Source organism: Rhinopithecus bieti, unplaced genomic scaffold (genome assembly GCF_001698545.2).
Source record: "Rhinopithecus bieti isolate Rb0 unplaced genomic scaffold, ASM169854v2 scaffold_2205, whole genome shotgun sequence".
Classification (NCBI taxonomy): Eukaryota; Metazoa; Chordata; class Mammalia; order Primates; family Cercopithecidae; genus Rhinopithecus; species Rhinopithecus bieti.
Window position 1 is genome coordinate 1,029,534 of NW_016803673.1, and position 15,079 is coordinate 1,044,612.

General features: G+C 54.9%; 1 protein-coding gene across 4 annotated transcripts in view; it reads right to left on the minus strand.

Annotated features, from left to right (window-relative positions):
* Positions 1–15,079, minus strand: part of COL5A1 (collagen type V alpha 1 chain) — a 162,424-nt gene that overhangs the window by 43,524 nt on the left and 103,821 nt on the right. For all 4 annotated transcript variants that reach the window (XM_017848837.1, XM_017848826.1, XM_017848819.1 and 1 more), the window contains 9 exons: positions 10,438–10,482; positions 10,249–10,302; positions 9,103–9,147; positions 8,624–8,677; positions 7,085–7,138; positions 3,599–3,652; positions 2,618–2,725; positions 831–920; positions 680–733 (listed from right to left, as the gene is read on the minus strand). In XM_017848837.1, the coding sequence (XP_017704326.1) occupies positions 680–733; positions 831–920; positions 2,618–2,725; positions 3,599–3,652; positions 7,085–7,138; positions 8,624–8,677; positions 9,103–9,147; positions 10,249–10,302; positions 10,438–10,482 (558 nt within the window). The remainder of the gene's footprint in view (positions 1–679; positions 734–830; positions 921–2,617; positions 2,726–3,598; positions 3,653–7,084; positions 7,139–8,623; positions 8,678–9,102; positions 9,148–10,248; positions 10,303–10,437; positions 10,483–15,079) is intronic.

The following is a 15,079-nucleotide window of genomic DNA, read 5'->3' on the forward strand; positions in this document are numbered from 1 at the left end:
CTCCTCCAGGGCCCACATGCCCACGGGGCACCCACTCCCCTCCAGGGCCCACATGCCCCCAGGGCACCCACTCCCCTCCAGGGCCCCCATGCCATGGGGTACCCACGCTCCTCCAGGGCCCACATGCCCACGGGGCACCCACTCCCCTCCAGGGCCCGCATGCCCACAGGGCACCCATGACCCTTTCTGCTGTTCTCCTCCACGGTGTGCATTTTCCAGGGAATGCCTTGCCTGGGGGCTGGCATATGGATGGGTGGGTACCTGGCCTAATTGAGAGGGCCGTCCTGCCCAGTGTGCCCCCGCCATGAGCAGCCTGGCTTTAGCGTGCATCTTCAGAGTCCCTGGAGACCCGTGTCTGTTTCTTCCCCTGCTGGCCCAGCCCAGACCCACGCTAGGTGTATAGGCTTTCTCCTTGCTCCAACACAGGGTGGCTCCTCCTGCCCTACAGGCTGCCCAGCGCTCTCCTTTCCTTGGTGTGCCCCTGGGACCCTTCATCATCCTGGCTGTGGACTTGGGATGCGCTGTCTACATCTCCCCAAAGGCCATCTTCCCCCCTCCACGTCCTCCCCAGGATCCTCAGGGGTCTGGGGCAGCTGCATGCTCTGGGCTCTCAGGGACTGCCCCTTCTGACCTGGAGAGTAGGATTCAAGAAAGAGGATGGGACAAAGCTTTGACTCACCGCAGGGCCTGGTGGGCCAGGAGGCCCTTCATTGCCTTTCAGTCCAAGAGCTCCCTGCAAAGCCATGAAAAGGTTGGTCAAGGGCACGCGGGAAGAGGCCTCCAGGGCTGCATACTGTCCCATTTCATTCCCCGCCTGGCCTCTCACTCACCACTGGACCAGGAAGCCCTCGGTCCCCAGGGAAACCACGTAATCCTGGAGGGCCATCTTTCCCAGGGAGGCCTGCGGGGCCTGGGTCACCCTGAAAACAGAGTCAGAAATGAGTTTTCCTGGAGCCAGCGACGCAGACCTCTCACCCACCCCGGAGCGAGGCCAAGGGCTGGGGCCTTCTCTCCTGGAGCCAGCAACGCAGACCTCTCACCAGCCCCAGAGCGAGGCCAAGGGTTGGGGCCTTCTCATCAGACACCCCTGGACTTGGGCTGGATTGGGCTTCTCCTGGCCACTTTCCAGAGTCGTGACTGGACTCAGCAGTCCACACGTGGGAGAATAGCCTGAGCCTCTGCCTGGAAGCCATGCTCATAGGGCAGGCTCTGCGTGCAAATCTGACTCTACCCCTGCTCCATGGAGTTTCAGGGTCCTTTCTCCCAAGGCCCTTAAGGGCTACGATGGGCCCCGTGGCAGCTGAGGTCACATCTACCTTTTCCATAGATTTGGGGCTCCTTGTAAGACTGTGCTCCAAGAAATTCATGGTCAAAACAGCGTTAAAAGCATTGTCCTAAATGGACGTATCGCTTAAGGGACTTCTTCAAGCCTGAAACCACATTTTCTGAAACAAAAGTCACCACTTAGCCTCGACTCTCCCTGAGGTACAGTAAAGATTTGATATCTTCCAAAATATTCTCTGGGGTCCAATGTGGAACACAGTGCAGTTTCAAACGAGCAGGTCAAATGCCCGTGGCCGCCTTTCCAAGCCTGGAGAGCTCTCTTTGTGTCTAGAATACACACACGTGTGCGTGTACCCATGTGTTTTGATTCCTATATCTACATGCACACACGGGTGTGTGGTTTTTTCAGTATTTCTTCATTTGCTTCACTTTATTATTTTTCAGGTTTACTCTTCTGTGGTCCTACAGGCTGAAGAGCTTGCCCTTGCAGCATCCCTGAAAGGGAACGGCTATTTTTGTGCTCATACAGCAAGTTAAGGCCACTCACTCTGGGGTGCCCAGGGGAGGAGATATGAAAAGGGGGTAGTTGGAGCTGGCATCAAGAGGTGGGACAAAACATGTTTGTTTTCACTTTTATAATTTCTCAGGCTCTTGGGGTGAGGGCTGTTTTTTTTTCTTTTTTCTTTTTTCTTTTTAACCAAAAAAACAAAAAAATAGAGTTTCATTGCTGTTAACCAGGCTGGAGTGCAGTGGCACGATCTTGGCTCACTGCAACCTCCAGTTCCCGGGTTCAAGCGATTCTCCTGCCTCAGCCTCCCAAGTAGGCGGGATTACAGGTGCACGCCACCACACCCAGCTAATTTCTGTATTTTTAGTAGAGATGTTGGCCAGGCTGGTCTCAACTTCCTGACCTCAGGTGACCCACCTGCCTCAGTCTGCAAAAGTGCTGGGATTACAGGCGTGAGCCACCGCACCCGGCTGGGGTGAGGGGTTTTTAAAAGGGCCACTTTCTGCTAAATGTGTGACGGACGCACGAAGTCCCAGAGCTTTTCAACCATTTCTGGGAGCAGGGCTGGCAGCTGGGGAGAGAGCAGACGGCGGAGGATGGTGGTGACCCCTGCACTTCCCCAAGCCCATCCCTGAGCAGGTCAGCACGACTCCTGGAGTGAATCAAGCAAAAGTGAGCAAATCGTGCCATCTGGGGAGTGAGCTGGCATGAGGAGCGTCTGTTTCAGGAATTCTCCATTCATCAGAAAAGAGCAGAAAAACACCAAGCCCCAGAATGATTCCTTAGGAAACGCCTGAGCTGACACAGAAGGTTCCAGAAACTCACCTTCGTCCCTTCTTTTCCAGCAAGGCCCGGAAGCCCCTGTTCACCGGGGGGTCCGGGGGGCCCAGGGTGGCCACGCTCACCCATTGGGCCCGTTTCTCCCGTGGGACCCTGTGGGGAAAATCAGTGTCAGCCACAAATGCTTCGAGTGACTTGCAAGGGAGTGAGCATTTCTTCCTAAACCTAAGAACAGCCCTGGTCACGGAGGCAAAGGTCTGCTGCAGGCCCACCAAACCTCCAAGTGCCTTTGCAAGCCTTCTTCTCCTGGCAACAATCCAGAGGGTGGGTGCTGGTGCGCTGCTCACTGCCTGGTCCCTGCTGGGCCCCACGTGGCCCTCTTCCCCAACCTGGCGCCTTTAGGAGGCACAGCCAAGCCTGCCTTCCTGGGACATGCCCTGAGAGAGGCTGATTCAGCCACAGGACAGGCTGAGGATGGGAGAAAAGCCACACCAGGGGCAAAGCCCACATGCCCTTCAGTTCTGTGGCTACAGCAGGTCCACATCTTACCACTACATGAGGTGTGCGCTTTCTAGGACACAAGGTGACCCCTTCCCGTTTTGCAACTCTAAGCCATCAATCCCGGCCCTAAGCCGCTCCTGCCACTGATCTGCCACCGATTTGCGATTAGAACCGCAGGCCCGTGGCACCCACAGGGCCCAGTGGCAGGAAGACTTGGCTGCCTTGGACACCCACAGCAGAGATAAGCCCAGTTCCTGAGCTGGCCCAGGTCTGGCCCCAGCCACACTGTGAGCCTCGGGCAGCCTTCCTTGCCCTGCGTGCTGGGTTCGTGTCGAGGGCAAACACATCTTTGCTCGTGTGTGGGGGCGAGCCTCACGCTGACCAGCATTCAGGACCTAAGACAACCTCTCAGCAGCACCTGCACCTCCGGAATCGTGGAGGCAACAGACGCCTGGGCTGGAACCCTCTTCCCTGCGGGCAAGTGACACCGGGTGACCCATGGCATTCGGGAAGGCTGGAGCTTACCTGAGGGCCGACCACGCCTGGGGGTCCTGGAGGGCCAGTCTTGCCTTGGAAACCCTGTCAAGAGAGAGTCACTCTACTGAGGATGCTGCAGTGGCCTGCGCCACCCTGCCCTGCGCTGTTCTCAGCAGGATGCTTGCCCCCCACCTCCCTTCCCCCATAGTAGACATTCCAGACTTTGTGTGAGAGGCCTATGTCTCTTGTTTCATTTTTTTTTTTCCCCCAGATGGAGAGTCTCCCTCTGTCACCCCGGCTGGAGTGCAGTGACTCGATCTCCGCTCACTGCAACCTCTGCCTCCTAGGTTCAAGTGATTATCCTGCCTCACCCTCCTGGGTAGCTGGGATTACAGGCACACACCACCACACCCTGGCTAAGTTTTGTATTTTTAGTAGAGACAGGGTTTCACCACGTTGGTCAGGCTGGCCTCGAACTCCCAACCTCGTGATCCACCTGCCTTGGCCTCCCAAAGTGCTGGGATTACAGGCGTGAGCCACTGTGCATTTGCACTCATTTCACGAGGGTAACGAAGCCACACAAGCTCATCTCACTGGCTGCTCTTCTGCCTCTGCATCTTTAGGCCAATGCAATTCGCCTTTATCATGTCACCAAGCGTTCCTTTTCTGAGTCGGCTCGGTGCCCTTCCTGGACCCGGGGCTACCTCTGGCTGTTTCTCAGCAGTGGCTCTGTGGCGACTGCCCTGCTTTGGCGTGAACGCCTCTGATGCACGACAGGTGACTCTGCCCGTGTGCTCCTCGGCATGTATTTAAAACAGGCTAGAGCGAGAGCCAGCTGCTTTCATAACACGGCAGCTTGGATGCGTTATTTTTAGCTTGATTCAGCGGGAATATCTCACGGCCGCTCTGCATGCTCACGCGTAGGTAACGATCCTGGCTTGGCTGTGGGTGTCGCCACGCTTTCTGTACTCGCCCTCAAAGGAGGAAGATGACCTTAAGGCAACACAAGCTTCATTTCCGGGCACCTCTGCAGAGCACGACAGGTGCCAGCGAGAAGCCACCTGCAGGTGCCACATGACACTGGTGGAGACATGCACACCTTCCACCCGGAGGCCTCGAGGCAAACTCTAGACTCTGGAGGAGAAGGTGGCTGGCCCCAAGGCCAAGCTAGGGCTGGAAGGTGAATGGCCCCAGGCCTGGGCTCACTGCCTCACTGTCCAGCAGCCAGTGGCACAATCTCACACCAAGCCACTGGGCCATATGAACCCACAGCAGACTCAGCTTCCTTTTTTTTTGAGACGGAGTTTCACTCTTGTTGCCCAGGCTGGAGAGTGCAATGGCACGATCTTGGCTTACTGCAGCCTCCGCCTCCCGGGTTCAAGCGATTCTCCTGCCTCAGTCTCCTGAGTAGCTGGGATTACAGGTGCCTGCCACCAGGCCTGGCTAATTTTGTATTTTAGTAGAGATGGGGTTTCACCATGTTGGCCAGGCTGGTCTCAAACTCCCGACCTCAGGTGATCTGCCCACCTTGGCCTCCCAAAGTGCTGGGATTATAGGTGTGAGCCACTGTGCCCAGCCCAGATTTAGCTTCTTTGCAAACTCTAGAAGGGCTCTCTCCTTTAAGCCCAGCTCAGTTGTATACAGCTGGCTAGAATGATCGTTTCTAATGTACATTACACTTACGGGATCAGAAGGAAGGGGTGGCGGACAGGTGTCAAGGGCATGCCCTGCTCAGTGGACCCAGGGAGAAGAGCCCAAGAGCCCAAGGGGAGACAGGAGCCTTGGTTAAGTTTTGCTAATGTCAATGTTAACACAAAACAAAAAAGGCCTCCCCCAGGGGCCCTCAGCCACTCCTGGCTGTTGAGGACGGAATATGAGCTCAGCCCTTTGCTGAGAAATAAGTTTCTGGCTCACATTTAGGAGAAATAATGACCATTTATGTTTCATTTTTTTAAAAAAGAAGGAAATCCACACTCCAGAGCAGCTCTTTCTGGTGGGCTTGTCCGGACCAGCCCATGGAGAAGATGCTATGTCCTAAGTGGGTCTCAGAGACATGGAGCGCCCACTGGCATCACTCCAGTGCCTTGTGTCTAGGGAGACGGCCGGGGTGGCAGAAGGCAGCTGGAAGTACATGTGCAACTTTCTGAGCAGAGACGAGCAGCTTAATTCTTTTACCAGCCTCCGTCCAGAATAAGTCAGATGGAGAAAAGCAAATAATATGTAAAACCTTCTATCTTGTCTCCTTGAAAAGGCATTAGAGAAAAACATGCAAAGCTCAGAAGAAATGTTTTCATTTTTTCTATCAACAAAAGAGCAAAGCAATCTCCATTTATCAGGCAGCACGCGCCATGCAGAACACCAGTGAAGGTATAATTAAAAGAGGTTTCATCACAACAAACCAAAGAGAGACAAAGGGGACTTTTTCAAAGCAGGCATGGAGAATATATTCAACAGGGCACTCACAGACCCATTCCGCGAGGGGACCTGCTTTTGCTGGTCCTGTAGAGATCCTGACCCCTAGAAACCCGGCTGCAGAGACCCTTGCAGTGACCCTGACATGCCCCCCAGTCTCCTTGGTAGGAAATGTTGCATCTGTGCCATTCATCCTTTAAGCTGGACAGAGCAGGTGGGCACTCAGAGAAGGAACACAGCGTAGTGATGAGGAAGTCGCCAGACGCTGCACGTCCCCAGATAGTCAAAGCCTGGAGTCCCAAGCTCACAGGTGTGGGCCAGGTTACAGGCGTGCCTGCACCCTTTCCTGACACACACCTTTAGGGAGCTGGGTCAAATTCCAAAGGGCTGATGGGGCCAGGAAAATGATCCCGTTTCTGATGAGGGCTTTTTCTCCCAACTGAAAACGTTGGAGTCCTTTCTGGTCTAGATAAAGTAGCCTGTGATATGCATTTCTAAAGTGAAGGGCAAGGTCAACGGGGAGTCTTTGGCTGCAAAGACCACGTGCCCTGCGGCATGACCAGTTAGAGGCCACTTCCACCTGACTGGCGCGTGTCTTCTTTACTGTAAAGGGGACATCGCAGGCATCCTTCAGACCCCCTGGATTGGAGCTGGAAGGGCCTGGGTAAACGCGGGTGGGGATGGTACGTGGCCCATAGCCGCCCTCTAGAAGTGCTGCAGCATCAAATGACTGAATGACACTGAGTAACATGTAGACCCTTTGCCAGCACTTTCCCAATTAAAAGACGTATCCCTCAAGCTGGGTGGCACTCAGCATTATTCCAGAGGGAAAATAAGGCTGAATGCACGAGGCTTCAGTCTGCCCAGGATAATCTATGTATATCTTTAAATGTGGCCTTTTACCAAAGTTTCCAAAACCAGCCCACAGTCAGCACCTGCCTTCTGCCCACAGATGCCACAAGGCGCTGCCAGCCAGCATGACTGCTCTGCCCCGGCCCTGCCTCACAGCCTGGCTGAGTCAGCGGAAGGGTCCTAGATGGCACTGGGTAGCAAGGGCTGTGCCCACATGCAGGGTGTTCAGAGAGCCAGCCAGCCATGTCCCCCAGCACCCAGGATACTCACAGTCTCGCCTCTCTGTCCAGGGTGCCCAGGGAGTCCATCCTTGCCTGGAGGGCCCTAAAGAAAAAAAACAAAGGAAAGGAGGTTCATTCGTGTCTGAGAAGCACCCACCTTTGAGATTTAATGCCACGTGGAGTGACCGTTATTTCCATGGCTCCTGTCCCTGCACATCCTCTGAGAAGGACAATCACCCGGCAGGCAGGGGGACAGTGACAATAAATCTAAGGCTGCCCTTGGCACCTGCCCGTCATCCTACAAAATCCTCACAACTGCCCCAAGGGACGTGCTGTTGTCGCCCTCATCTCCCAAGGGAGAAACTGAGGCAGAAGAGGCCACTTGGCATCCCGAGGTCCAGCAGCAGGTGGCACAGGCGGCACCAGGACCTGAGTCTGTCGGTTGCAAAGTCCAACCCCCTCCCCACCAGCCCTGCCATGCCTGCTGGATCATAATCCCACTGCTAGATGGATGTTGATACTGGAGGAAATACATCGCACCTGTCGTGAGGCGAAGTGTGTCCCCCAAAAGGACATGTCCCCCCCAGAACCTGTGCCTGTGACCTCACTTGGAAATGGGGTCTTTGCCAGTGTAACTGAATTAGGATGAAGCCAACCTAGATGGGTGTGGGCCCAGCCCAGTGACTGGTGTCCTTATGAAACAAAAGAGATGTCCAGGCGCGGTGGCTCACGCCTGTCACCCCAGCAATCTGGGAGGCCGAGGCGGGTGGATCACCTGAGGTCAGGAGTTCGAGACCATCCTGGCCAACACGGTGAAACCCTGTCTCTACTAAAAATTAGCTGGGTGTGGCGGCGCACACCTGTAATCCCAGCTACTCTGGAGGCTAAGGCAGGAGAATGGCTTGAATCCAGGAGGCAGAGGTTGCAGTGAGCCGAGATCCGGCCACTGCACTCCAGCCTGGGCGACAGAGCGAGACTCTGTCTCAAAAAACAAAAAAAAAAGAAAGAGATTAGAAGACAGAAAGACACAGAAGGAAGTCCACGTGAAGATGGAGGCAGCGGCCAGGGTAAGTGTGCACAGGCCACTGGATGCCAAGGACTGGCAGCAGCTACCAGCGCCCCGGGAGAAGCCTGGGACCCCGTCTCCCCTAGAGCTTCCAGAAGGTGCCAGCTCTGACTGACCACACTTTGCTCTCCAACTTCTGGCCTCCAGGGCTGTGAGAGAAGAGCCACACCCAGTTCTAAGCCACACCCAGTTCTAAGCCACACCCAGTTCCTGGTCACTCGTGATGGCGGCCCCACGGCACTAACACAGAATTCGGTGAGAAAATCACTTCAGTCTAAAGGAGAGAGGATCCCAGCGCGCAGCTCTCTCCAGCGCCGGCGGCCCGGCAATGGGACACAGTCACAGACTGCCCTGCAGTAGCCTTGGGCGGAGGTCTCCCCCTCATCTGAGCAGCCAGAATTTCACCTCGGGCCTCCCTCCACCCACCGGCCACTGTGAGGAGCTCCCAGCAGACCTCGGAGAAAAGCAGGTGGTGTCGGAAGGGACAGGCAGTGCTAGCCCAGCAAGGAAGCCATTACTTACAGGGGGGCCCTTTGGTCCAGGAAATCCCGTGGGTCCCTGGGGTCCGTTGGGTCCCTGGGAACACAGAAAGGCCAGTTTGAGGATAAGAGGTCTCTTCCGAGCAGCTCCTGCGGCTGCCGTGTCTGTGCCGGTGGCTCTCGGAATGCAGGTGTTATTTCTCGCCACCCCAACGGCCTTTCCTCTATTATTCCAGCCCCTCCCTCACCCTGCCCCACCCTTGGGGGCAGGATGGAGCCTGGGACCCATTTCCTGTCATCTCGGCCATTCCCAAACCCCAAGACCAGGGCTGGGGTCGAGGTCCCTGACGTATGGAAGAGTTCACTCCCTGGGCGTGACCTACCCTTGGGATCTTAGGAAAACCCTACCCTTCAGCAGGGTCTGAGGCTTCCCTGGCCCCAGCCCACCCCAGGACAAAGTGCAGGGGGCATTCGAGGTAGGCTCTGCCCTCAGAGACACCCCCGAAGGCTCCAGCTCCTTACCCGTTCACCAGGAGGGCCAGCTGGGCCGTCACCTCCGGAGTTGCCCTTGAGAAGGAAGGAGAGAGGGGGAAAAGCTTATGAATGTTATTATTTGGATGAAAAGACTCTGGCCCATAACGTCATCAAAACGTCTGAGTCAAATATTGCCTGTGTGCACCCCTCAAGGTGGCCCTGACCCTCAGAAAGGGGCAGAAGGCACTGGCGCCGATCTGTGGCTACTAAAGCCTGCCTGTCCTCCGCCTCTGCACGCAGCTGACCGCCCAGCCTGTCCCCCGCCTCTGCACGCAGCTGATCGCCCAGTGTCTACAGGGCTGGACATTTCCAGAGTACTCTCCTGAGTGGGACAAAGGCTGTGGCCCAGCCTCGAGCGCCTCGAAAAGTCATGCAGAGGCAGAAATAGGGCCACCCCCATATGACAGCTGCTGCTCTGAGTTCTCATACATGAGCCTCATGTCAGCTCACCGGGCATGAGAAGTACCCCAGAGCTTGTTCCAGAGGAGTTCAGAGTAGCCTGTGGGTACATTCCGGTCAGCTGAGGGACAGGCCAGCTTGGCCCCTCAGCCACTGGAAGACTCATCCCAGCAGGAACCCACTCTGGAGTGGTATCCTGGACAGGTAGGAGCAGCCTTCCTGTTGGGTCTGTGTCCAGATTCTCCACCCAAGGAGTGGCTTCAATGTCCCTCAGTGGGAAGAATGTGCACGAAGCCGGCCTGGGCCTTCCCCTGCCAGAAAGTTCTGGTAGAGGCCTTTGCAGCTCTCAAACCCCTTTCAAGAGAGGAAAGAGGGCCTCCTGACCAGGGCGGGTGAGTCTGTGGTGGATCTGGCCCCTGCTGCTGTCTCTGGGGTCCCAGGTGTTGGGGCGAGGCCCTGCCCCTGCTCTGCTGGGGCCACATCTCATGACCATCGTTCTCAGTTACTTAATTAAATCTCATCTAAGGCATCCAGAGGCTGCTGGAGGGGACAAGCTTCTTCTTAAATACACGTAAGAAAAGGTCCTGTTTTTTTTCTGTTGTTCATTTTATTTAAAAAAAAAAAAAAAAAAAAAAAAAAAAAAAAAAAGTCACAGACACCCTCAGATGCTCCGTATCTCTGTAGCTTTGCAACTTGGGTTCATGCCACCCACCACCCAGGAGGCCAAAAACGTACCTTGGGGCCAGGTTTCCCAGTGATGCCCCGGGGGCCTCTTTCACCCCTTGGACCCTGGACAGATGGGAGAGAAGGAAAGTCAGCTCAAGTCCCGACTCACAGACACCGCCTTCCCCCAGCCCCCAGCACGTGCTCCTTAAACCATACTCCCGTGTCCCAGACATGCCCACAAGCTGGAAGGGCGGTTACCGTTGGGCCTCGCTGCCCCCGTGGTCCCGGCTTTCCAGGGGTCCCCTAGAATCAGAGAAGGGGCTGGTCAGTCACTCTCTAAATGCCCGGCCCTGCTTAGGTGGCAGCTCTCTCCCGGATTATTGAGAGACTCTGAATTCAGAGCAGGCTAGGAGGAACACGGGCCTCCCTGCCACCCACCTTTTCCGTGTTTTAATAGGAGATTTATCAGGGCGAGACGCTCACCGCACACCCGACACACAGAGCTTTGCTCTTCTGCACAAGTCCTGCTGAAATCCAATTTTCCTCCTGCGGTCTGATGGATGTTTGCACTATTATCTGGTTTCTTTCCTCAGAGCACCGCCACATCCTTCCTCCTCCTTCCTCCCTCCTTCCCCTCCTCCTCATCTCTCTCTCTCTCTCTGTCCTCAGCAGGGAGGGAAATCATTATTGCAAGAAAAGAGAAGAAAGTCAACCCCTTTCATACATAATTTACTTTTGCTACAGTTAAGAATATTAGCCATTAAATTTTCAACAGGCTCTGCAGACGTGCAAACCTGCAATTTAATATATAAATCATATATCCAAGAGTCATCAGCTTCTCCTCTAATAGAATTTATACTCTCTTTTCTGTTGCTGTTTTGCATTTTCCAAACCACAGAAAACAAATGCAGTGCAAAGATATCAGAGCTGGAAGATGCAAATAATCTACAGTGCACGAAAGCCAGGGGCTGAATGTGCATTGGCCCCTACATCCCCACTGGATCCCAACTCAGCTTCCTGAACTTGACTGGTTTCTTTTTTTCTTTTTCTTTTTTTTTTTTTCTTTGAGACAGAGTCTCGCCCTGCCGTCAGGCTGGAATGAATGCAGTGGCGTGATCTTGGCTGACTGCAACCTCTGCCTGCCAGGTTCAAGCGCTTCTCCTGCCTCAGCCTCCCGAGTAGCCAGCCAGGACTACAGGCATGTGCCACCACACCCGGCTAATTTTAGTAGAGACGGGGCTTCACCATGTTGGCCAGGATGGTCTTGATCTCTTGACCTTGTGATTCACCCGCCTCAGCCTCCCAAAGTGCTGGGATTATAGGTGTGAGCCACCGCGCCTGGCTGATCTTGACTGGTTTCTGATGCTCCGCCCAAGGTGGCTCTGTATGGCTGGAGGCCACCCGAGAAGTTGACTCTCATCATCTTTCATTCTTTTGCTGCCAGAGTCAAAACTGCTTCCTAGAGCCTCCCATTTTGAAATGCATTTAATAAAACCATTTATGATGATGAGTTAATTATGTAGCTTTTTAACAATGCGCTCCGGTTCCAGTTCTTCAATTACTATGGTGATATCCTTTGGCTTCAAATAAATATTTGCATACGAAAATTAACGAAACATCTGCTTTCTTCCAGTGACAGGCATTCTACAGGCAAGGACGCCCACGGCCAACCTGGTTCCTCCCGGCATTTAGGTGCGAATGAGCTCCGGCTGCCAGGTTGACACATTCCCATCCTCCCCCAGAATGAAAACCCTCTACCCTAAAACAGTCCCACGATGACCTGGACCACAGGTTTAATCCTGCAACACAAATGACTGCAACCCAAGGCACAGGCGCTAGGGCCCTGGCAGGGAGCACAATACCGGCTCAGCCAAAACACCATCTGGGGCTCCCGGCAGGCACCTTGCTCATCTGCTTTCTTTATAAACTAATTCAAGCCAAAGAATTTCGAGTCCCTGTGACTGGAGCTGTGGAACAGAATGTCCCCCCAGTCCCTTTAACCTTCCTTCTCCCTGGCAAATTGCTTGTGGGCACCTGTCTTCTTGCCCTTAGGAAAGAGTGGACAGTCCCACTAATGGCTGTGTTGGGAAGCCAAACACAGTTTGAGAGGGGACCTTCCACTGGAGAAGCCAAACACAGCTAGGAGAGGCCTTCCACTGGTGGGCAGGTGCATCTGAAGGGCGGGTCTTCCCCCTTCCCGGGAAGGGGCTCCTGGGATCCCTCCTTGGCCCGAGGACCAAGGGGCAAAGCAGCACTTTGCTCACACCCACTCCTCTTCCTTTGGCTTCAGCTGGCTTGACATAGCAGCTTATGTTCCCGCCATTTCCATGTCTGGGCCATAGTCAAGGTGTCAAGGTCCACAGACCAACACTAGCTCTGCAGAAGGTAGGGCCAGGCAGACAGAGGGCAGGCAGCCCTCATATGGAAGGCAGACATACACACACACGCACACACATACACTTGCATAAACACACATGAATGCACACACATGCACGCACACACAGGCACATACGCGCACACATATGCACATACACACGCATGCACGCATGCAGACACTCAGGCCTGGCATCCTAGCACCTAGAAGCATCAGTCTGGCCAGAATATCCAAGATCTTTTAAAAGACCTCTCTGGGCCAGGCACGGAGACTCACGCCTGTAATCCCAGCACTTCGGGAGGCTGAGGCGGACGGATCACTTGAGGTCAGGAGTTTGAAACTGGCCCGGTCAACATGGCAAAACCTTGTCTCTACTGAAAATATAAAAATTAGCCAGGTATGGTGGCGCACACCTGTAATCTCAGCTATTTAGGAGGCTGAGGCAGGAGAATCGCTTGACCCTGGGAGGTGGAGGTTGCAGTGAGCCGAGATCGCACCATTGCACTCCAGCCTGGGTGACAGAGCGAGACTCCGTCTCAAAAAAATAAAATAAGTAAACAAAAGACCTCTCTGGATGAGCACAGACATCCCACTGGTTTTCCCTTCACATCCTTGGAATGGTCCCCTTCCCATTCCTGCCCCACACTGGGACCAGAGTTGTTTCAAACAGCCTTCAGTGCCACTTCCCCTGGCTACAAACTTCAGTGCCACTCCCCCTGGCTACAACCTTCGGTGCCACTCCCCCTGGCTACAGCCTTCGGTGCCACTCCCTCCCTGTGTGGCTACAACCTTCAGTAGGTCCCAGTGCCTTGGGATAAAGAACTTCCCCCCAAGCAGCTGGCCGCCCCAGCAGGTTCTGCAGCCCACAGCCCACTCCCACGTCTCCCTTGCTGGGCTCGGCCCTGTGCCAGCCCCTGCCTCCTCACCTCTTGACCCCACAGCTCTGCCTGCTTTCCATACCTCACCTATTCACTTCTGTCCCTCCTGCAGGGCTCAGCAAAAATGTCACTGCTCCAGGAGGCCTCCCTGGACCTTCTGGGTCAGACTCTGGTGCCTATGACCTTTCCCTGACTCACCCTTGTCCTTCATCATCACAGCCACCACTCCTGAGTGCTGCTCACTAGGTGGTGTTCTTCTCTGGATGCCAGAGGAATGTCTGGTTTGACCACCAGAGTCCTCAGAGCCTAGCAGAGCACCCAGCGCGTAGAAAGGACCTGCAATGCATGTGCTGTTTAAGTGAACGGACTGCCCCAAAGACTACCAAGTCCAAAGCCCAAGGCAAAAGAAGGGCGGCCAAGGGCGAAACCCAGGAGGCAGCGTCTGTTCACCAAGGTGCAGAAGACAAGCCAGCACCCACAGGCTTCTGGGTAACCTGAGTGAGGCTTCTGCAGTCAACCAAAGAGGAAGGGTCCCTTTGCAAGAACAGCCCAACCCCCAGCTTCCTGTTGGGCTTTCCTGTTCGGGAAGCCCAACCTACTAGACCAGAGGGCACCCACACTCTCCGTCATTCCCCAAACTTGGCACAAAGCATCAACCCTGTCCAGAAAGCCGGGCAGTGCTGCCGGCGTCATTCTGCGGTGACGATGCCACCGAAGGCTCACGGGGGCAAAGGCTATGCTCAACGTCCTGAGTGGGAGGCTCTGAAGAGCTGTGATGGCAAAGATGAAGGAGGCCAGGGCTCCAACTCACATGCTTGAACCACCACCACCACGGCTCAAGGGGAAGCAGACAGCCTCGCCCTTTTGGCCTGAGGTCTGTGTTGTGGGTTGTGCCACCAGCCAGATGCAGTGGTGAACAAAATGTCCCTGGGGAGGGCCAGACACCCAGAGGCTACAGAAATGTTGTGAGTGGCTCCCATGTGTGACTGGGGCGTGTGGTGCCTGGCAGGTCTGGGCTTGAGTCAGGTTTGTGTTATGTCTGGTGACCCACAGTGCTGATGCCCAGGACATCGGGAGCACCCATCTCAGCTCCTTGGCTCGGGGATGGGGAGGCTGAGATGCATGAGGGGCAGAGCCCCAGTCAGGAGCATGGGAGTGAGCAAGGGCTCCAGGTGCTCCAAGAGGTCCCTGGTCCCACATGGTCCTCCATGGAAAGGGCTTGTGGTCACATCCCATGACCAGCTGCAGAAGGACATTTCTTCCCCCAGACACTCTCACTACAGTGCAGGGTGAAAGGCCCCCCAGCACAGGAGCAGTCTACCGGGGTACCCCACATTCCCCATGCTTCTCAGAGTGGTACCTAAGAGTATTTCAGAAGACAGTATATCCCCAAAGGCACTAGCCAGGCCTCCAGAGAAAGAATGACAGCTAGATAGTGACAAATGGAGAGGTGGATGGGTTGGATAGATACAGACAGAGATAGACAGATAATAGAAGATGGATGGATGGATGGATGGATGGGTGGGTGGATGGATAGATGGGTGGGTGGATGGATGCATGGATAATGGATGGATGGATGGATGGATGGATGGATGGATGGATGGATGGACGGATGGATGGATGGATAGATGGGTGGGTGGGTGGGTGG